This window comes from Colletotrichum orchidophilum (genome assembly GCF_001831195.1).
Source record: "Colletotrichum orchidophilum strain IMI 309357 chromosome Unknown Scaffold_32.1, whole genome shotgun sequence".
NCBI classification, from domain to species: domain Eukaryota; kingdom Fungi; phylum Ascomycota; class Sordariomycetes; order Glomerellales; family Glomerellaceae; genus Colletotrichum; species Colletotrichum orchidophilum.
This window is the reverse complement of record NW_019172988.1, coordinates 244,248-265,050: the sequence shown is the minus strand read 5'-3', so window position 1 is coordinate 265,050 and position 20,803 is coordinate 244,248. Positions and strand designations below refer to the sequence as shown.

Sequence of the window (20,803 nt, the reverse complement as noted above, 5' to 3'; positions counted from 1 at the left end):
GATTGACGAGGGAAGATAACAGTGAGGTACTGGCTTGGTGAAGGAAAGGCATGTGATAAGGTGCCTTTCAGAATCAGAACAAATAATACATGAGTCACAAGTGTCATATTCATGAGCCGGCGTACAAACTCTGAAGCCTAAATTGCGAGATACAATTGATTTCATGTCAACTTGACTTCGAGAGTACGAGAGCCATGTAACAACGGGCAAACGACCTTGTCAACCTTGCAATCCTGCCGTGATACTGAGATTGGTAATTTTTGAAAACCTTTCTTTCACAGACCTACATCAACGTTTTTGTACAACATAAGGTACGTGTGAATTCTATCATCGACATGGAATCGTGAAATTTGGATGCAAAGAAATATTTACTCTGATTCTAAAAAATGCACCATTGCAACTGTCATTTACGTCTTCATTTATCTGAATGCTGTGCTACTTTCTCATCATTATGCAATTAAACTAGCTCTCCAGCAGTTGAGGAACCTTCTCAAGGAGATGTTCAACAATTGCATCCGGCCCCCTCTCAACCTGCAACCCGTGGGGAATAGCATGGGTCTTGATGTCCGGTCTGATTGACCTCGCGGTAGCCTGAATCTGCTCTGCCTCCTCTGCTGTCCACATTGATGCGCAGAACTGCGAAAGGTTGTTAGTTGGCAAAAATCTCACTTGGTCGTGGTAAGTCATACCAAGACGTCCGGCATGTGCTCCTTCACCTTGCCTTCGACCTCGTCGATTCCTATTGAGGATATTAGCCTCATCGCTTTTCACTATTACCGAAGTAGTTGCCTCACTTTCGCAGTTGGCGACATAATCAATGGTGTACTGGTCTTTGAGCGCCTCAGTCATGCGGCCGATGAGTCTCTTCGCCCGCTCAGGCGCGGTGTTGACCGTGACCAACTTGTAAGGACCCTTGGGCGCCATGGTGCGGGGTTTTTTTTTGAGCTTGAGGGGTGTTGGAATGATTGAAGCAAGCAATGACGTGGAAGAGACGATGAGACAGTTCCCAATGGCGTCTTGTCACTGTTGTGAGATGGTTGGAGGAAATAGTCTTGACTGTCTTCCGATAGAATGAGCCGTGTAGGTACGTGATATTGGTCTATGAGGATATGCCGCACTTTGTTCCCGATGGCCGCGTTGACAAGTCCCATATATTCGGCAAATAGCGGCTGGATCTCCGCCGAGGTCGCACCCCGAAAGTCAACCCACAAATTTGTCTGAAAGCTGACTGTTCCTGTACCAAAGTTTGGGAGACGGCTGGTCGTCATGCCGGCTTTGCCGATTTCGCCTCCATCTGACCAGTTCCACCAATCCAAATCCATTTACGGTTATCCTTCCGTGACACTCTCCTCTTCATCCTCGAACCGGCGCTGTCTGGGATATCTGGAAGACCGGATAACCCGTCACGTCTCGGATATCCCGAAACGCCCGTCCACTAACCTTCCCCATCTACTAACCTCCCCCATCTTTAGTCACTGGCGTACACCTAATTTGTAGTTACCCCGTGGGACGCATCCCGTGCTTCCGGCTTGTGTGGGGGATCTCCGGGCGTCGCACTAAGGACTTGCCGGCGCCCCTACGTGTACGAGTCCCCGAAAGCAAAGAACATGGGTTGAACTGCTGAACCCAGCTGCAATCCCTTCTGAAAATTTGAGGATTTGAGCGTAAAGAATTCCTGCCACGGCGAACTCGTCTTCAGATCTTGGACTTGCATCTTTTATCCGTCTTGCATCTCATCGCCAAGCCTCTGAAAATGTTTCGTTGGCTCAACTCTTGGTTCTCACCCAGGGCAAACACATCTTCACCCAACAACAGCGGAGACATGGCAGTGAGTTCTTATTCTTGGATACGGCATTTCCGCGTCAAAGCTGATGAGGGACGTGAAGGTCACAGCACACGTCAGATCACCAGTCCAACTGGAAATCATTGTTGTCGGCGCCGGACTAAGTGGATTGGCCACTGCAGTAGCAGCCGCCCTGTCGGGACACAAGGTCACAGTGTTCGAGTCCGCAAAGGAGCTGCTCGAGGTGAGCCCCATCGAAAGCCCAGGCAGGGCGAGAATGAGGTTATTGACATTGTCCACCAGATCGGTGCGGGCCTGCAAGTGACGCCCAACTCCACACGCATTCTCCAGAAATGGGGTCTGCCAGAGAGACTGTGGAAGTCGGCATCTGAGCCAACGGACTTGGTGGTGCATCGCTATTCCGGAAAGGTCCTCGCCTTGGAGGAGAACTTCAACAAGAACATCCGCACAAAGTACCAGGCACCGTTCATCGATCTGCACCGAGTCGATTTGCAGCTCTCACTCTATGAGCGCGCCAAGGAACTCGGTGTCAAGTTCAATCTCGGCGAGAAGGTTGAGAATATCGACTTTGACATCCCCGAGCTCACGACACAATCTGGAATCAAGGCCAAGGCGGACCTCATCGTCGCCGCCGATGGACTCTGGTCGCGGTCGCGCGCGTGCTACCTGAAGAAGGACGACCCTCCCCTGGCAACGGGTGACTTGGCATACCGAGTGGTTCTCAATATTGACGACGTCACGGATCCGGAGCTGAGAGAATGGATTCAGAAACCCCAGGTCCACTTCTGGGTTGGACCCGGGGCTCACTGCGTTGGGTACTCGATGAGAGCGGAGAAGATGTACAACTTGGTGCTGCTTACGCCCGATGATCTTCCCAAGGGAGTCAGTCGCCAGGCAGGATCAGTCGAGGAGATGAAGAGCCGGTTCGAGGACTGGGACCCGATATTGAAGAAGTTTCTCAGCTCGGTCGACAGTGTTGAGAAGTGGAAGCTGATGCACAGTAAGTGTCGATGCCTCCACGCGCTATCGCATAAGCTAATTCGATTTCAGGAGAGGAAATGACGTCTTGGATTAGTGAAAAGTCAAACTTTGTATTCGTGTGAGTATCAAGATGTCTGATTTGAAATTCCAACACTTACTCACGCTTGCCCAGTGGTGATGCATGCCACCCCATGCTGCCCTACCTTGCTCAAGGCGCCAACTCAGCTGTGGAGGATGGTGCAGTCCTCGGTCTGCTGCTCGGTCACATCAAGTCCAAGTCACAGCTGCCTACGGCATTAAAGTCGTATGAAAAGTTACGCAAGGCTCGCGGTGAATCTATCGTCAGGGAAACCTTCAAGCAGGTCAGTCTTACCCTCCAACTTCAAGACATTCGCCCGTAGCACAGCGGTTAACAGCCTGCAGCGCCATGATTTCCACATGAACGACGGTCCCGAGCAGGAGGCCAGAGATCAGATCTTCCTGTCTCAACTGGGCAAGGAACTGAAGGGAGCTTTCCCCAGTAGGTGGACGTGCCCCGAGGTGCAGCCCTGGTTGTATGGGTACGACGCCTACAAGGAGGTTGAGGAAGCGATGAAGAGCGATCCCTTTGACAAGCCCCACGCCAATTTGTAGCAAACTAGCTTTGCGTCCGGTCAGGACATTTGGGCATATTGGCGCACTGGTAATTTGATGGGCGTCGGAGCGCGCCTTGGTACTCGGTATTTTATGTACACATACCTCTATATTCCTCAGCGACAGCATACAATCCTTTATCCTCGTCTGTCCTCTTTCATTGCGAATCAATCAACTTATACGAAGAACATCGCGTTACCACTCATCATCATTGATAATTAATTATCTTTCAAACACGATGAAAGGTGTTTGTACTTTGCTATACCTTGAAATACATGAACGTGATTAACAGATCAGGATACCTTCAACTCATCAGCAAGAAGAAATTCTTGTTGACAAGGGCTTGACCAGGAGGTTCCCTTCAGCAGAGTCATGCCAGACATCATCAAAGCAGCAACTGCGGCGACATGAAGAAACATCTGATCAGGGATGTATGCCCGGATTAAATTTGAGTTCAAGTGAGGTAAGGTATTACCGCACACACTGAGAATAACCCGACTTCTAGGTATCAGAGACCTCTCATGAAACCCCGCCTTCTGATAGGCGGCTTCTGCCCCTCGGGCTTTTTCAACTCCTTTTCTCCATCCTCAGTCTCAACCACATACCGATCTTTTTCCTTTTCTGCCACTCTTTTGCCATACTCCATTTTCCAACGCATGAAATAGCAGCAAAACGGGAAAAGGACAGTATTGACCGCTGTCCAGGCAAAAAGCACGCCAAAGTTCAGTCCAATCTTGGAGTGCAAGTCAAAGAGCAACTGGCGGCTGCCTTCCACAACCTGGCGAAGCGGCCAAGCATAACCCCAGTGGTAGAAGCCAGGTGACAAGTCAATGGCATAGAAAGAAGTCGAAACGTTTGAAATGACCCAGAAAATGAGCCACAGCGCCGTCCAAGGCTGGCCGACGATCATGGCCACGTTTTCGCAGGCAAGGCCCAAAGCAGCCATACCAACGAAGTTGAGCATCCAGTATACGGGGAAGGTGCCGCGTCCGTAAGCTGTTGCCCCTGATGGAGGGGCTGGTTCCGTTGGCGAGGCGGGGGGTGCACTGAAGGGAATTTGGAAGGCGAGAGATATTAGGCTGTAGCTGAGAGAAATGATGAAGTAGGCGACAATGGTTGCTACCCATCGCCATATGATAAGCTGCCAAAAGTGTAAGGGCGGATGACCCTGAGGTTGGATGTATTTCTAAGTGAGTTAGCGAATGTGTCCCGAAGAGTGCTGGGGCTCGCAACTTACCGAGTGAATAGGCAAAAAGAACGAAAAGGAGAAAAAGGCCATGATAATCAAATAGATAAGCCCAATGCTCACTGCAGGCGTCGCAGTGGCAGGTTGGAAAGGGCGCAGATCAATCATCAACGGTGCGACGCCAGGATTGACAGCAGAAGAAGCTCTGGCGAGGTTCTCTCGACTCAAGGACGTGTTGGATATGACAATCTGGCCCCATTGCTTTCCAAACTGTTGAGCGAATTGCTCCGAGAATTGGGTGATGTACGGTGAGATGTCACTCTGGTAAGTCGTCTGATCTCGGGCCGTTTGTATAATGATTTGAACGGAGCCTGCAGGATCATAACTTGCATCCCCACTCGCGACAGCCTCCTGAAGAGCTGCCGTTGCATTAGGGTGTATAACCACAGCTGCCCAGCTGTCCCAGTCGTAGACGGCCATTCTCACGGCCGTAGGGTCGTTGTTGAACTGCGAGGGCGGCAGGATCGTCCATCCTAATGAGGGGCCCGGCTTGTCCAATGACTGCTGCACAGTCTGGACAACTGCCGGACCTACAATGGGTTGCACTGATTCGTATGGGGCAATTTGGCCGTCAAAGTCGACGACATGAACGATGATTGACCTGAGATTCTCTTCGGTGCGGAAGAGGACAGCCCAATACATTGACAAAACACCGAGGATGAATACAAACAAAATGGTGATCGTCTGGATCCATAATCGAATAACGTGGGTGCGGACCTTTTTCATAGACGGGTGCCAAAAGCCTACGGAGTGGTGAGGTTTTTGATGGCGGTGATGGACGCCGTTTTCCTCATTGTCCTGACCATCATCCTTTGGGTGATCGACTTCGGTACGGGCCGGTGAGGTTGGTGAGGGAGACCCAGCCATTGTGGCTTGGATGGGGAATTGACTTCTTCCTTGGTGCAGAACGAGAATGGACTACCCTGATTGACGTTCGGTTGGCTGTAATGGCTTGAGACAACCCCAAATCAGGTATACAAAAGTTTCCTTTGGACTGTGCCAGCACCGCCGTCAAGTGTCTTGGCTTTATGTACACCTCCTTGAAGTTTCCAATTTGATTAGTATAAAATCCGCTGCCGTGGAAGTCGATGATGCGTGGTAGGCATAATCCAATGATGAGGTCAAGTACCTGCTAACAATTTCGTCGACCTCAGTGATTCGCTAAGCCATCTCATTGGTCATAACCGTGCTTTTCACATACAAGTACATCGTAGTCTTGGCTTTTTCCCTAAGATGACATCACGGTTCATGGAAGCGCACTAGAAAGAACACTACCCCTGTCCAAGTTAGGTCAATAGTATTTGTCAGTGAGCGATCGGATCTATCGGTCTTCGTGCTTTCTTCAACTTCGCGTCGGCTCTCAACCTTAGGCCGAGCGTTTTGAGCCTTCTATATTGATATCTTGAGTTGCATATCCATCGGTTCAGTTACGAAATCCCGATCCCAATGTGTTGAAGCTTTGCGGCTTTGCTGACACCAAGAGAGAATGTGTATCCAATGGTTTCTTGTTGCCCGAATGGCAGAGTAGGGAGAGTCGGTATTATCTTGGCGTTGAGTACTGATTATGGCTGATCTTAGAATTGAGACAATTAGTTAGGAACGCTATTGCTTGCCATTATTTCATACGACTTTTCGGTGCACCAACTATGCTTGGATTGTATCTGTATTGCCTTGACTGTTTTCCATGGTAATCTTCCAAACCTTTGCAAATCGTGACGCGGCCATCTCAGCGGTAACTCTAAGATCTTTCCCCAACGCCTCCAGTCGGTTTCCCGCCGGAAGACTAGCAACAATGAAAGATGATGATTGCGGGACGGCTGGAGTTTCGCCGGCAGCAACATCCATCAGAAGACACGCAGTATGCGGGCCTGGTGCCTTGAATTTGAAAAACATACAAAAACCGTTTTGGGCTCCAGCGTTTTGGATGTGTAGATATGGTATCTCCTCTTTGCCGCTGGTCTCAACGTCGTAGGAGAGCATGATTGAGTGACTCCATGGGCCACTGTTGGCCCATCTACCCACTGGGAATGCTTTGATAGTGTCGTATCCAAGGTTCCGTTCTTGAGGTAACTCCACGACGATGTGCTGCGCGTCGGAATCCTTGCCCCATAACGACTCCATATCCTCAGGATCTTCAGCCCTGAGGAGAATAGTCTCGATCTTTGCCGCCTTGACCCAATCTTCTGGAACTGAGACGAAGCCTAGTTTGTGACTGCATCTGTAGAACGGCTCGAGGTCGCCTGCTCTCTCCAGGTAAAGGCCTAGGTGACGACCCGCTCTATTGCAGTTGAGTATTGCTATTGTACTTGTTGGTGAGAAAGTGAAAGAGATACCTGCTGCCGAACCAAACTGCTCGTTGTTATCTCCCGGGATGAACGAGAACCCAAGCTTTGAGCTACTCGGCTCGAGCAACGGCATCTCAATCTGGATGCCTTTGTTTGTGAATGAATATGGTGCCACGCGGTGGGTAGTATCGACTCTTTTAACACCACCGGACTGATTGAAGTAGGAGGGAGATTTGGCGAGAAAACCAGTATTTCTTGAAGGCCCCGGCTGCAACCAGGCAAAGATTGACTGGTCGTCCGTCCGTCTCATTATTTCTTCCTGAAGTCGGATGAATGCCATTTCTCCCTCTCCGTACAATAATGGCATGCTGACGCCAAACAATCCGAGCAAGCAATAGGCTTGATCTTCAACCCTCGTAGTCTTTCTCTTTGCAGCCCAAGACATTCTCTGGGCAATGCTATATCGGCCCAAGATTCCGTATTCGAAGAATTTGTAGTCGATGCCGGTAATCTCACCCAAAGACTCTCGCATCTGGTCACGAGTGCCAATTTCGTGCCAGTTTTCAGAATAGAATATGACCATAGAAGGTGCGATGAGCTCTTGCAGTGTCCAACCACGCGTAAACCACCGACTTTTCATGAAACCACTAGAATAGCCGCCGTGGATCTCAATATCCTTTTGGGCGACGTCCTCGAGATACGCATAACAAACACGAGAATTCCGATACCAGGCCCACATTGAATTGATGGCCTCGGTTAACTCGGACGAGCTGGTTTTATCGATGCAACAGGTGTCGATCCACTGTGAAGTCAGTCTTTGGGAACTTGTCAGTTGTTCGGAAGCACCAGACAGCTTCTACTGAGAAAAGCTCTCGCCGAAAGATTCACTTACTATGTAATCAAATCCGTCAGAAAGAGCCTGTCTACAAGCTCCCATCAACTTCTTGTAGCCCTTCAAAATATGCGCATTTCCAGCGAGCAGGTCCTGGAGCGTGATTTCCTCCGGACCCCAGGTATGGGAAAGGATCGCATAAGGAATGCGAGAGTGGTTGAACATCCGCAGTTCCTTCGTCCGCGTGTTCAAAAGTCGCATTGTGATTGAGATTGGTGTCTGATACCATTTGATCAAATCGCATGCGGTGTGGATCTGCCCATACCATACGATGCCAAACAAACTGGTGATGCCAGGCGCGGGGAAATGCATCGAATGATGGAGCCCAGTTGAACTTGCTCAGTCAGGATGACGAAAACCTCACCTGCATAATCTGTCACGTGCACGAACTACGATAAGCCACTTGTCCAGTGTACAGTTGGTGGGTCAATTTCGTGATCACCTCTGTACGCACAAGTGACTGGGTTTACTCGGGCACTATCTTCCTCAATCAGGCTTACTACTTCAATTTGAGCTAGTGAATAGCCGTGTCCATTTCTAGTACTAGAAAAGACTGGTTTTCTCATGGTATATATCGAAAAGACGGATGCCTATTACCTAACTGACTCTGTTCAGCTTCTGTCCGGCCATCCAGGCGATGGTCTCTCTTTCCAGCAGCTCTCGCCCTATTCTCGTACAGACAGTATAATATCCCAAATGTTGCAAGTAGAACGGTCAAGCACTGCCCGACAAGATTGATGGTGTGGCCAGTGTAATACTTTGGAGCGCCTTTGTACGTATAGGTCCACCTGTGATCCACGTTAGCACTGCAGGCATGGAAAGGACACAATATCACGGCGATGATGCGAGAATGGATAAATTTGTAAGGAGGTTCACGTACGTAGCAACGATCCCACCAATTGTACCAATTGAAACAACATAGGCACTCGTCACAGCGCGTACTGAAGGACCTGCTGAATCTGATGTGAAGTGTGTCAGTCAAGCCTCTTTTTGAATCGATGGTGAGTAATCGGCATTGGTAGGAACTCCAAGGCTTACTGTTCATGGCCCAATTCACTTTGATTATGTTAGCAACAGGATTACACTGAAGAAGACATGAGGATTAGACTCACAGAAACCTGGTCCGCCTGGGAAGGCACCCGCTGTGACAAAGAAGACCTAGGACTATTAGCACCGGTGGGAAAAGGGCAGGGTGCGAAAGAATTCTTACACCCAAGTATCTAATATTAGCCTCTGTCTCGAACCGCAGGATGGCAAATCCGATGACGGCAATCATTGAGAATGCCGCAAGATAGATGCCACGTTGACGCGTTCTGTCACTAAACCACGCAATGGTGATGGCGGTGACGGCAGCCACAACGTAGGGCGGTACAGAGTACAACTGGGCCCGGGTCGCCGTCCAGCCCAAGTCGGCGAGAATAGTCGGCATGAAGACTGAAATTCCCTGCACAGTAATATTGATGAGGAAGAAACCGAATCCGCAAGTGTAATTGTGGATGCAGAGGAGGGCTCGTTTCACGTCAGAGGCGGTCACTTTCTGCTCAGCATCGGCCTTGTGCTGGCGCTGCAGACGCTCAACCGCGATTGATCGTTGTCGTTCGTCGAGGAAGTAGGCGGTTGCGGGATTGCTCGGCATCCAGAGAGGCGCAAAGCCTCCAAAAAGGAGTGTGATGAACCCTTCAAAGAAGAAAATGTTCCTCCATGTGTGAATAGGTGCACCGTCGAACCCCCATTCCGGAATCCGAGAGAGACCGGTGGCAAGCAGGCCGCCGAATGCACCGGCTAACGCAGCAGATGAAATAAAAATGCCCAGCCGGAACAAAAGCTCTTCTCTCTTGTAGAAGTTGCTCAAGAAGAATGAGAACCCTGGCATGGCACCGCCTTCAAAGATGCCTAGAAATGCGCGGGCAACGACTAGTCCTTCGTACGAGCGGACGAAAGCCGTACACATTGAGACCAGACCAAAGCCGGCGACGAGAAAAGGAAGGTAGAATCGTGGACCGATGCGCTTGAGAATGATGTTGCTCGGTATTTCGACCAGGAGGTAAATGATGTAGAATGTTGACAGCGCCCAGTTGAATCGGTATCCTTTAAGATCGATGTCCTTGGCCATGCCCTGGATTCGGGCATTTCCAATGTTTGCTCGATCCAGGAACTACGCCAATGGTTGGTTGATGAGTCGCTCTCCAAAAAGAGGGCTGGAAACTCCGAGGAGAAACTACGTACGCAGAGAAGATATAAAGTTGTCACCAGTGGAACAGTGTGCCAGTCGATTTTACGCTTGACAGCCTGTTCCTCTGCTTCCGTCCATTCCAACAGTGTGGGCTCTTCCACATATTGGATAGACTCAGACTTGACGTCGGCGGTGGTTGGCTCGTTGTATGCTGCTTTAGACATTGTGAAAATCAGCTATGTCACGAACATCGAAGAATGCCCGGGTCTCGAAGTACAAGCTGGTGAGAGGGAGGTAGCTTACACTTCTTATCGACTTCGATTGCGATCTCATCTATAGTGGAGAGCACCATCTTGACAGCTGGCTGGGACGATGCTCAGAATCCTTCTAATGCAGACCTTCCGAAATTACGACGTCGATGGTTCAAAAATTTGTCCATCAATCCCGTGGATGCGACGTTGAAAACGGCCAAGCCTATTTAGTGTAGCTTGGAGGAAGGTTCAAGGTAGTGGCCGGCCCCTATTATTACATGTATCTATCCAAAGCCACTAAAGTGAGCGGGAAGCAAGTATGAAGAGTCGGCACGGACAGTTAAGCACCATCAGACTTTCTTCGGTAGATGTCTCCTGCATTAAAACCCACCCCTGCTCAGGATGCCCTTCGTCCAATTACCCAGAGACAGTTGCCCGTCGAGGATGGCACGTTCGGTCCAAGAATGCGGGGTATGGGAGGAGAAACACTCGGGCTTTTGTTCTACTTCACACAAAACTGATTGAGTAACATTGAAGTGGGCGTCCGTGGAACCTAAGGTTGGCATTTTGCTGCGGGTTGTGCTGAACATGGTTTGACTCTGCCATACCCATTCAGCAAGCCCGCATTCGCAGTCCTGGGTCAAGCCGGACGAGAAAATGAGAAATCCGAGGCAAATGGCCATTCCCCACGTCGCAAGCGGAAATGGAAACTTGAATACCTTTTGCGAGTGGGTGTGTTTCCTGTTACATTGAGTGCATTTTTTCACCTAATGGTCGGGAAGCTGCGTTCTCATCCGGACCCTTCGGAACGGAGCTGTTGACAGCGCGTTAAGCGACTTTGACGTCAGGACCGTTACAAAATGACAGAGCAAAAGGTTTAAACAAAGCCATTAAAGCATGTCGTGTAACTATCGTCGCTGCTGTGGGGTACGTACACAGACGCGCAGGGGGGGGCGGGGGGGGCGGGGGGAGCGGCATGGCGTGCGATGGCGCAGCAGAGAAACACAAGGAAAAAGGCAGGAACAAAGAGAATCAGAGCGCGTGTGGCGGGTGTGCGCGGGGGGGGGGGCAGACGGAGGGGGGGGGGGGGGGGGGGGGGGGGGGGCTCGACCTTCTCCAAAGAGACATAACGGATGTGACCTAGCCCATAGTTGGCAGCAAATCCCTCAACTTCATCTCGCCGGCTCGATATCTGGCAAATCACAATCAAAGTCTTCTAGAATCAATCAAACCAACCGAGAGAGGTAAGCACCTTGGTGTTCATGTAACCTCGCACTAATCTCTTGCCAAGGCGAACGAGAATCGCTCGGGACGGTGAGATGGGGTCGTCAGATTATTTGCACGGCCATCAGTGCTTCAGCAAGGATACATCAAGTGAAACACGCGCCGAGAGAGTCAAACGCACCGTCGGTGCTAGCATCGTCTATACCTGCACTTCAGAACGAGTGACCATTCACTTGCATCGAAGCGTGAGTTCACTACAGGGCCCTGAATGTGCCCTATGAGTCAATGGGCTAGCAAAAGAATTATGCCATAATGTGCCTCGCTGAGTGCTAGGTATAGGAAATCTCTGGCAATAGCTGAAAGACAAAAAGTACTTAGTCGCATGCATTATTGAATTCTGAATCTGCCAGATACACAAACACGCTGCAGCTCTTGAGCGCTAGCCAAGTTCCGAAAAAGCCGTTCCGCGTAGTCAAATTGCCAGGGTCTCACAAAACCCGAAGGTATTATATCTTGCATTTCGGTGGTTCAACTCTCAGTTACTTAGGTATCTGCTTCTTGAATGAGTGATTTTCGTCTCCTTCCACCGGATCTCCTTTTCATCTTTCCATGTCCAGATGTAACATGCTGGGATGAATAGGCGGTTATGAGGGATAAGTATCTACGTATGACGTAGTGTCGGTAGTGCACGGGAGGACGTTCTCGGTTACGATGCATTTCCAAGTATTTCGGTTAGTTTTGCATGAAAGCACTGGAGGCTCGGACTTCCCATCGTCAGCGAGGGAGGGGTACGTGAAGCTAAGACGGGCGATCAAAAAGCTTATCCCGAAAGTTAAGGCAAATTGCCGCCGCCGGCCCAAACGGCCGAAGGTCCACCATCAAAGGTGACACACCGGGATTGACGGCACTCACGGCCTGCCGCAGAGTCTCCTTTGCCAGGAAGTCATGGGCCATTGTCACGTCACCCCATATCTTGCGAATGTTACTGTCAAACTTGACATGGAAGAAGTGAAATTCGGCAAGACTAGCTGTCCGGTATGAACGAGTCCCGGCCAGACATGGCGATGATTTGGATGGCATCTGTTTGTTCGCATGAGGAATTGCGGATTGGGACTGCCTCTTGCAAAAGAGCTGTTGCGTCTGGGTTGATGGTGATTACTGACCACGCCTCGAAGTCGTAGACAGCTTCGCCAACCTTCATCTGGTCAGATACGAACTCGTTTGCGTCGCGTATTTGATATCCGACTTCATCACGTCTCGTTGGCCAAGTTCATGATTGATGGGCCTACTAAAGGCGCAACGTTGTCGCAGAGGTAAGTTTTGCCACGAAATTTGACGACAGTATAAGCAAGATAGGTGAGGCTTTCTTCTATGAGGAACGCGCACAGGGTGAGAAACATGGAAAAGCAGATGAATGAACGCTGAGTTTGGTAAGGTTCGGCCACCATTCAGCCAACAAGGTTCGGGGTAGAGTTTCTGTTTCTGCACCACATCGCAGAAATATGCTTTCTTGGCTCTGCAAGAGCGCGGTCAGTCTCTGAACTTATAAAGTTTCCCGAGGCTGAATCGTTGTGGGCTGGACCTACTTTTCCCAACCCCGGGTCCGACCAGCTTACTGACTGCGGTATAAGATTCTCAAGTTCGGGGAAGCGACTTTCATCCAGTCTCCAACAAGGTCTACCCTTCGAGTGTTAAGGCTATTTAGCATGCTTCTTGATTGACCGAACCGAGAGGCTTGCGCCGCGGCGGCGTCAGATTCATGGCGGCCACCATTATCGACGTCAGTGTCTATGTGCATCTCGAAGCCTGCAAGATCGTTATGGTAGTCTCTTAGAGGGAGATCACTCTGTTAACACTTTGGAAATATGAACATGGCCGTCGAGATGGATGGTTTATAGTTTAGAGCTCAAGCAATTTGTCGCCTTCCATTGCAAAACTTCCGGCAGTATCTAAGGTGTGGACTATGATTGACAAAGGAACTCATGACTGTGCGACCTCACTAACCTATAATATAGGGGGCAATAGCGCACATTCCCGTCTGGATAGATATCATTCGTCGTTTAAGTATCGTAATACCTCTCTTTCATGACGCAGGCTGGGTTGCACTCGGTCGGCCATGAATCTATACCGCGGGTCGGCCGAGTGATCGCCTTTCCTGCTGAAGCCCGGGCCCAATATCCTTGGATCTTTCTGTCAGGTTTCGATTTCCCTTTAACACGGCACACGCGGGTACCCACAAACCCTCGATTCTTCTCACACGAACGGACGCAAAGACCCAGCTTTCTTATGCACGGGTCACCGCTAATGCGTCACCGCTAATGCGGACAATCTGCTCACTGAATACTGGGCTTTGCGGGAGAGCTGGTAAAGCCGATTCGTGATGATTTTCACCTCCCTGTATCATTATAGCACCTTGACGTCAGAACAATGTCAATTATTCCAAGTGGAGCAAATATTCCTCTGGAAGTCTCCTCAGACATTCTGACAACCGGCTCTAGTTGGTTGATTGTGGCAACCAGCCGGGGAGTCATGTCCATAGTTTCTTATTTCAGGGCAACCCGGACGAACATAGCTGTTGTTGCGTGGGAGACATTCCTAACGGCCCTGACCAGCATTGCGACTTTTCAAGTGGCACGGAGATGGCAAACCCTACATGTATACACAAGAGTACGTATAGGCACTCGGGTGACAAAATACATGGCCCCAATTGCCTATGTGCTCTAGCCAGAAAAAAGTGGAGGTTTCTTTGGTCATCCAAGTCGTAGGGAATGTTAGGTAAGTGCACATGGGAATAGTCAAACGATAGAATGATCTCCCTGTGTCTTTTTGTGAATCTCAAGCGAGTCAAGCCCACTTGACAAAATGCCACGATGGACCCCGTGATCTAACCGGAGCTTCGACTCCTCCCCAGTTGTATGATAACATGGACCTGAGATCTGCCATTATTTGCTGACTTGAGTTGACGTCAGCTAGCGCAGATATACACGTAAAACCACGGAGCTTATCGCAATTACTTCCGCTAATCAACAGCGGGCTTCAACTGCTAAGCTCCATATTGACAGAGCCCATGAGACACATCGAGTGGTCTAATTTCACTGAAAAAAGCAAATGAACGAGAAGTCATAGTATTATTTTTTAGACCGGTCTGAGCTCAAAATCCTCTTAAGCTTCTTCTATACTAAAACAATCCACAAAGGCCTACCGAATAAAGAGTTGATCAGAACCCAAGGAGAATCTTCCGCCAATTGATCTTCTTCCTTCCACTCTCAGCCGCTATTGCTCGGTAACCATCCTCTTGCACATTGTGTTGCCCGACGATGGAAAGGAATACATCGTTGAGAGTGGTTGGACTGACGTTGTGATGCTCGATGCCCAGAGCATCCTTGTTCTCCTCCAACATTACGATGAGTTGCCCAATCGCACTCAACTCTCGGCTCTCTCTACCCTGAGTTGTGCTTCTTTCTTGATGGCTCTGGCGTGCTCTTTGTAGCACATCCGACGCCGCGACTGAAAACCGCATCTGACCGTGATACGTCTCAGGCTCAATGCGAGCGGAAGAGAACATTTGCAAAACCCACGTCCGCATGCGATCCATCTCTTCCGGCGTCGCGTGTGGAGCACTACGGCTGACCAGGTGCACGTACAGAGAATCTCCAAAACGGCTCTGCAGCTGTTGAACTTCACCAACGGCCAACATGCGCTGGGCAATAATACCAGCCCGATGCGCAAGCGCGTCGGCCTCCTCCATGCTATGGGTTGTCAGGAGGATTGACCGGCCTGGAACAATTGTACTGAGCGTTCGCCACATGACACGCTTTGCAGCAGCATCGAGGCCTGAAGATGGCTCGTCGAGCAGGATTACTGATGGGTTTCCTGTAAGGGCGATGCCAAGGGAGAGTTTGCGCTTGTTACCACCTGATAGGTGCTGCGCCATGACATTGACATGGGCATCAAGGCCAACGGCATGCACGACGGCTCGAACTTGCTGTTCAATATTGGAGATTCCACGGAGTCTGGCGTAGTGGCGGAGATGTTGTAGGACAGTCATGGACTCGACTGCGTCGAACTGTGGACAGACACCCAGGTTTGAGCGGGCAAGAACTCTCTGGTCGGTGACCGAAACTTGCTCGACAAAAACGTCGCCGCCGTTACGGCTAGGCTGAAGGTCACCACGGATGAGCGAGATGGTTGTTGACTTTCCGGCACCGTTGGGCCCCAGGAGTGCGAAGACTTCTCCGTGGCGCACGCCGAAGGAAACGTTGTCTACCGCTGTGAAGCTGCCAAACTTCTTTGTCAGATGCTTGACCTGGAGTCCATCGCTGTTGGTAGATGACTCGACCCGTAAAAGCTCGTTAGCAACCTCTGGATCTTCCTGTACAGGCTCGACTCCGGCCTTGGGGCTCCTGTTACCCTTGAGGGACGACGGTAGCTTGTTCCCGCTGTCATGGTAGAGAAGGATGCAGAACAGCAGGATGGCCTGCAGAATGAGGTAGAGGATCGGACCACCATATCCCTTGATTGCACCTGGATAGCCAAGCCCGGTGGCAGAGCATGCCAGTGAGAAAGTGTTGAGGCCGATAAGGAGGGCCCGGAAGACCGATGTGACAGGAAAGAAGGCGGAGATAGTGTAATGCCCTATCAGAACATTGCGATCCGTGACATTGGACGGGGAGAAGGTGACTATGTAGAGGAATGCGATGAGATAGATTGCGAATCCGACGCTGTTATATGCCATGATGGCAGCAAATGTTGCGACTTGGCTATTCGTGAAGAGCGAAACGACATACGACAGCAGGATGGAAGTGATGCCGTACAGCAAGAACACTGGGAATAGATAGCCTGAAGCGTACCATACGTCCGAAGAAACGGCGAGAATGATCGCAGCGATTAGGAGAGGGAAAAAGAAGATCCCAAAGTCAAAGATGAGATGAGAGGTCCAGAGAGATAGCGATCGCACGCCGCTGGAGTACTGCAGGCCACGCGCGTGGCTGTGTCTCTCTCGATTCGGATACAGGCCGAAGAAAGACGGAATGATTGAACAGACGATACTGAAGAAGATGGCCAATTGAACCGTGGTAGACGTTGAAGAAGAAATCACGCTGTCGAAAGGGGCGTACGTGGTCGCAATGCTGATGTTCGTCTTTGTGGTGCTCAAAAGGTTCTGGACAATGACAGCGGCGAGAACTGCTCCTGTCTCCTCATTATCTGCTCGATAGGCAATTGTTGAAGGAGTCCCCTGGCTTCCGGTCCAGAGACCGCCAGGGGTGACGTTCTTGCGATTGTTTTCGATGTATTGCTTGAAGTTGTCGTAGGTGGCACTTTGTACCAGATCAACGGTTTCTGTGGGACTATTGGATCCCGGGAGCAAGAAACCAAATAAGTTGCCAAATGATGAGGTTGAAAAGGAGGAAGAAGGGCCAGCAGCAACGAGGGCACCATCGAGGGCTTTTCTGTAATCATCGACGCCTTCCACCGAAGCCCGACTGAAGTCTGCAAAGTCGCAACTAGCAGGACTCTCATCAGCGACGAGGAGCTGCATTATCCCTGCTGCAATGATGGGTACGAGAAGCACTATGGCGTATGGTATCCAATTAGTCTTGAGGAGAGTGAAGCGTTTGTGAACCAGAATGGGCGTCTGCTCCAGGAAGCCTGTCTGACGACCGGACTGAAGCCCCAATAAATCATCCTCGGCATTCGTAACAGACTTCTCTGCAAAGCCTTTTCCGGAGTCTATGGATCCATGGGCTCTGTCCTGGTGAATCGACCGAGGCCCCTCTCCCTGGACCTCTTCGGCGACATTCAAGAAGACGTCTTCGATGTTCGGGCTTGAGATGCGGAACGAAATGTTGTGAGTCTCGAGAGTTCGGATGACTTTGGCGGCGATACTCGACGAAGGCGCAGTGTAGATGATGGCATTCGCCGACGCCGCTACCGTAGCTCCGTGCACCTCCGGAGGATTCTTGAGATCTTTCGCGTTCAAAACGTTGATGCGATAGCCATCCCCGAGAGCGTTCTTTAGAGCCACCGACGATCCTTCCGCCTTCAAACTTCCCTTGGAGAGTATTGCAATATTATCGGCGAGGAGGTCAGCTTCATCGAGGAAGTGCGTTGTCAGGATGATAGTCCTCTTGCCGCGTTCAGAGAGGAGAATATCCCATATCTTCCGCCTCGAAAGGGCGTCAATGCCAGAGGACACTTCGTCGATGCAGCAGACGGCGCTACCGCCGGTCAACATCATGCCAAGCTGGAGTTTACGCTTCTGTCCGCCAGAGAGATGTCGTGATTGAGACTTGCGCTTCGTAGCTAGTCCAATGGAGTCGATCAGCCGGTTGGAATCTTCCTTACTCGCAATACTCCACGGAGACTTGAGTTGGTTGAAGATTGTGATGTGTTCGGCAATGGTGAGCTCTTCCCAGAGAACGTTCTTCTGGGGAGCGATGCCGATGCCAGCAGAAGCGTCAATGGAGACATTACCTTGGTTGAAGCGACTGATTCCGGCAATAGCATCGAGGGTCGTACTCTTGCCACTTCCATTGGCACCGAGGAGAGCAAGGATTTGTCCTCGCTTTGCCGTCAGGTTTAGATGGTCGATGGCCACTGTGGGAGCACGAGGCTTGGATACAAAGGAGAAAAGCCGGCGTAACAGACTCGGTCGGTAGATTTTGGTAAGCCCATTGATGGCCACGGCATCTTGTGGCTGGGCTCCGTCGCCCTTATAGATCTTGCGACTTTCGGAACCCACACCATGGATGCGACGCTCAACATAAGCAGCAAGCAGTGGATAGAGGATGAACTGCATAACCAGGAAGATCCAGATCACAATGCCCGGAAGGGTTGAGTTACTTCCCGGAGGCGTCTTTAGGAGATTCATCGGTTGTCCCTCGCCCTCGAATCGCGCCATTGATCTGATAAAGAAGACGAAAGTGCATGGCGTGAATAAGAGACTCAAGACAGCAACAGCGCCGGTGCCTGGGTTAGGCAACGCCTGTGCCAAAACACCCAAGAGAACATAAACCAAAGAGTTGATGACACCAGAGAGCTGAGCCTTTTTGAAGAAAGTGGCGCCGAGAATGGCTTGCGAAGTGAGAGCCAGGCCGCCCAAGATAAAGAAGACAAGAACAATGCCGATGCTAGTCTCTCTCCAGATCATACTCCTTGCTACGACAGATGCGACGACCCAGCCTGGGAAGTAGATTGTGGCAAAAGAGTAAAAATTTGACAACATTCGGATGACCTGTGCTTCCCAGTCGTAGCGTGTGGATATCATGGAGTCAATGAGCTGAGAGAGCCCCTTCTCCCGTTCCGTTGCGACGTGGCCGGGAAGATGGTAGCTGACGCCTATCAGCGCTAGGATGAAGGAGACTGCTAGGTAATCGACGAAGGTCTTTTGATATTTCCTTCGGACACTGGCCTGCCGTTCTTCCTCTGTCTCGTCCGTGAACCCCCATTCCTGAACGTTCTCGAGAGGCGACGGATTAGCATCTGTCGAGTTCATGCTGGCAATGGCGGAGTCGACGGCATGTTGAAGGGGAAGCGTGTACACCTGGATGTCACTATCGTGATTCTTAACCTTGAAGGATGACCCAAAGGCTCCGTCCCCGCGCAGGGTGTAGTTCCAAAGACCCCCATTGCCCTCGGTCGGAGAAGAGTGGAACACGACGGCGCCGTAGCAGGAGGTCGTAGCTCGGAAAGAAGAGCGGCAAATAGACCCAAGATCAGACGAGTTCGTGATGGTGGTTGCATTCTTGCCAGCCGCAGAGACCTGCGCCGAGATTGTCGCTATGGCACGGTCTATATCGCCCCCTGATAGGTTACTGTTGACGAGAACAACCGTATCACGCGAGCCGCCAGAAGCTGCCAGTCCATCTCGCAGTGATCTTATGGGTTGAGGCTCGGCAAGGCCAAAGTCGTTCTGGGGGCTATTGAGGTTCTTGCCAATGCCGAGGTACACTGTAAGTACAATGGGAAGGAGGATCGCGGTGTAGATGGTCGAGACGGGATGGCGGGCGAGCAAAATGATGAAGTTTTTGGTCGAGAGAACACCGACTTGGCGCCAGAATGCGGACTTGGGTGCCGCCATGGCAGTATCGGGAAGCCAATGAGCGTAGAGTCGATGATGTCTGGAGTCTGATCGTGAGGGTTAACGTCGTTGTCTTTTACGGTCCACAGTTGCAGAAGGTTGCACAGAGAATGGAAGGGTATCGTTTTGCGAATAATTGACGTGTTCCAAGAAGAATCGTCGTCGTCTCACAAGATATATGAATGGTCGCAGATCAAGAAACTGGATTCAGTGACTACTTCATGCCAAGGACAACACCTCCATGTCAGCATCGCAACAGGGCTAAGCGATGCAGACATATCTGCCCAACAGCCATCGTGCTAAGCGAGAACGCCTCCCTGACATTTACTCTTTTGGGACATTGAAGAGGCTTCGTATGGCCCGATCGCTGCGTGCGTCACCAGCTCGAGAGAAAACCCCAAAATACTGGGGTAAGACGGGCAGGCAGTAGGGGAATTCAGGCAGGGACCAGAGGAGGCAGAATCGCGCTGAAAATGTGGCATACGAGTCTCATTGGACAGGTTCCGATGTGAAGGATGGTTCTTGATTACACGTGCGTCAACCCGTCTCGTTGAGCCTGGAGCTCATGTGTGCATGGCTAGTCTGTGTTGGTGTGAACTTCTATTTGCCTAATTCGGTTAGTATATCACTGCCAGATTCCTCAGCCACCAATGTCGCCAATGACGGCATTAGTCTCATGCTCAGTTCTGAAGCTTGGAGAGGCACAGTTCCTGCATGCTGACCCCTAATAGCCCTTTTGGGAATCGCTCATCTTTACATACCGCCCGACTTGCTTGTCTCACGACGGGTATCCGGCTCCGCGAAAGCTTGTGTGGGTGTTGCCGAGCCAATTTTACCAACGGAACCACCACAATTAATGCATCATGATTGGAACTTGGGTCTTGATTGGGATCCAACATTGTGTCGTCTAGCGTCGTGGATGCCTAAGATTGATTAATATCCAATGACAGTGAGTTAATTTCAACATTTTTCAACATTGCTTTTTGCTCTCTGTATCAACAGGAGGATACAGTGAGCCAGATTCTTGTTTGGCCAATGCATCTCATCGTTCAAAATCATATTGTAGATTAGTTGTTTTCCTCGAATTGCTTAGTTCTGATGACTGTATAGTTCGATTGGGTCCATAAAGGAGGCGATGGGAGTCTTGCATTCAATGATGGTGAGATGATGTAAAAGCCGTATGCGAGCACTCCCCAGAGTGAAGCAGTACGTTTCTCTTAATGTCATCAATCTT

The 20,803-nt window shown here is 50.5% G+C and overlaps 5 protein-coding genes across 5 annotated transcripts; 1 reads left to right on the top strand and 4 right to left on the bottom strand.

Moving 5' to 3' along the window:
* Positions 1-462: 462 nt before the first annotated feature.
* CORC01_04828 (uncharacterized protein) lies at positions 463-924 on the bottom strand (the record flags this gene model as incomplete). The annotated part of the gene is made up of 3 exons (XM_022616475.1): positions 463-636; positions 690-739; positions 795-924. 3 exons carry the CDS (start codon positions 922-924, stop codon positions 463-465), a joined length of 354 nt encoding a protein of 117 aa, XP_022477072.1.
* Positions 925-1,753: 829 nt separating this feature from the next.
* On the top strand, positions 1,754-3,418 carry CORC01_04827 (FAD binding domain-containing protein; the record flags this gene model as incomplete). The annotated part of the gene is made up of 6 exons (XM_022616474.1): positions 1,754-1,828; positions 1,887-2,027; positions 2,087-2,804; positions 2,855-2,903; positions 2,958-3,147; positions 3,209-3,418. 6 exons carry the CDS (start codon positions 1,754-1,756, stop codon positions 3,416-3,418), a joined length of 1,383 nt encoding a protein of 460 aa, XP_022477071.1.
* Positions 3,419-3,926: 508 nt separating this feature from the next.
* Positions 3,927-5,531, bottom strand: CORC01_04826 (MNNG and nitrosoguanidine resistance protein; the record flags this gene model as incomplete). Its single annotated transcript, XM_022616473.1, has 2 exons — positions 3,927-4,604; positions 4,656-5,531. 2 exons carry the CDS (start codon positions 5,529-5,531, stop codon positions 3,927-3,929), a joined length of 1,554 nt encoding a protein of 517 aa, XP_022477070.1.
* A 777-nt stretch (positions 5,532-6,308) lies between these two features.
* CORC01_04825 (major facilitator superfamily transporter) lies at positions 6,309-10,366 on the bottom strand (the record flags this gene model as incomplete). Its single annotated transcript, XM_022616472.1, has 7 exons — positions 6,309-7,751; positions 7,842-8,124; positions 8,722-8,800; positions 8,954-8,999; positions 9,052-9,996; positions 10,068-10,225; positions 10,318-10,366. 7 exons carry the CDS (start codon positions 10,364-10,366, stop codon positions 6,309-6,311), a joined length of 3,003 nt encoding a protein of 1,000 aa, XP_022477069.1.
* A 4,340-nt stretch (positions 10,367-14,706) lies between these two features.
* CORC01_04824 (ABC transporter) lies at positions 14,707-19,569 on the bottom strand (the record flags this gene model as incomplete). The annotated part of the gene is made up of 1 exon (XM_022616471.1): positions 14,707-19,569. One exon carries the CDS (start codon positions 19,567-19,569, stop codon positions 14,707-14,709), a length of 4,863 nt encoding a protein of 1,620 aa, XP_022477068.1.
* Positions 19,570-20,803: the final 1,234 nt, after the last annotated feature.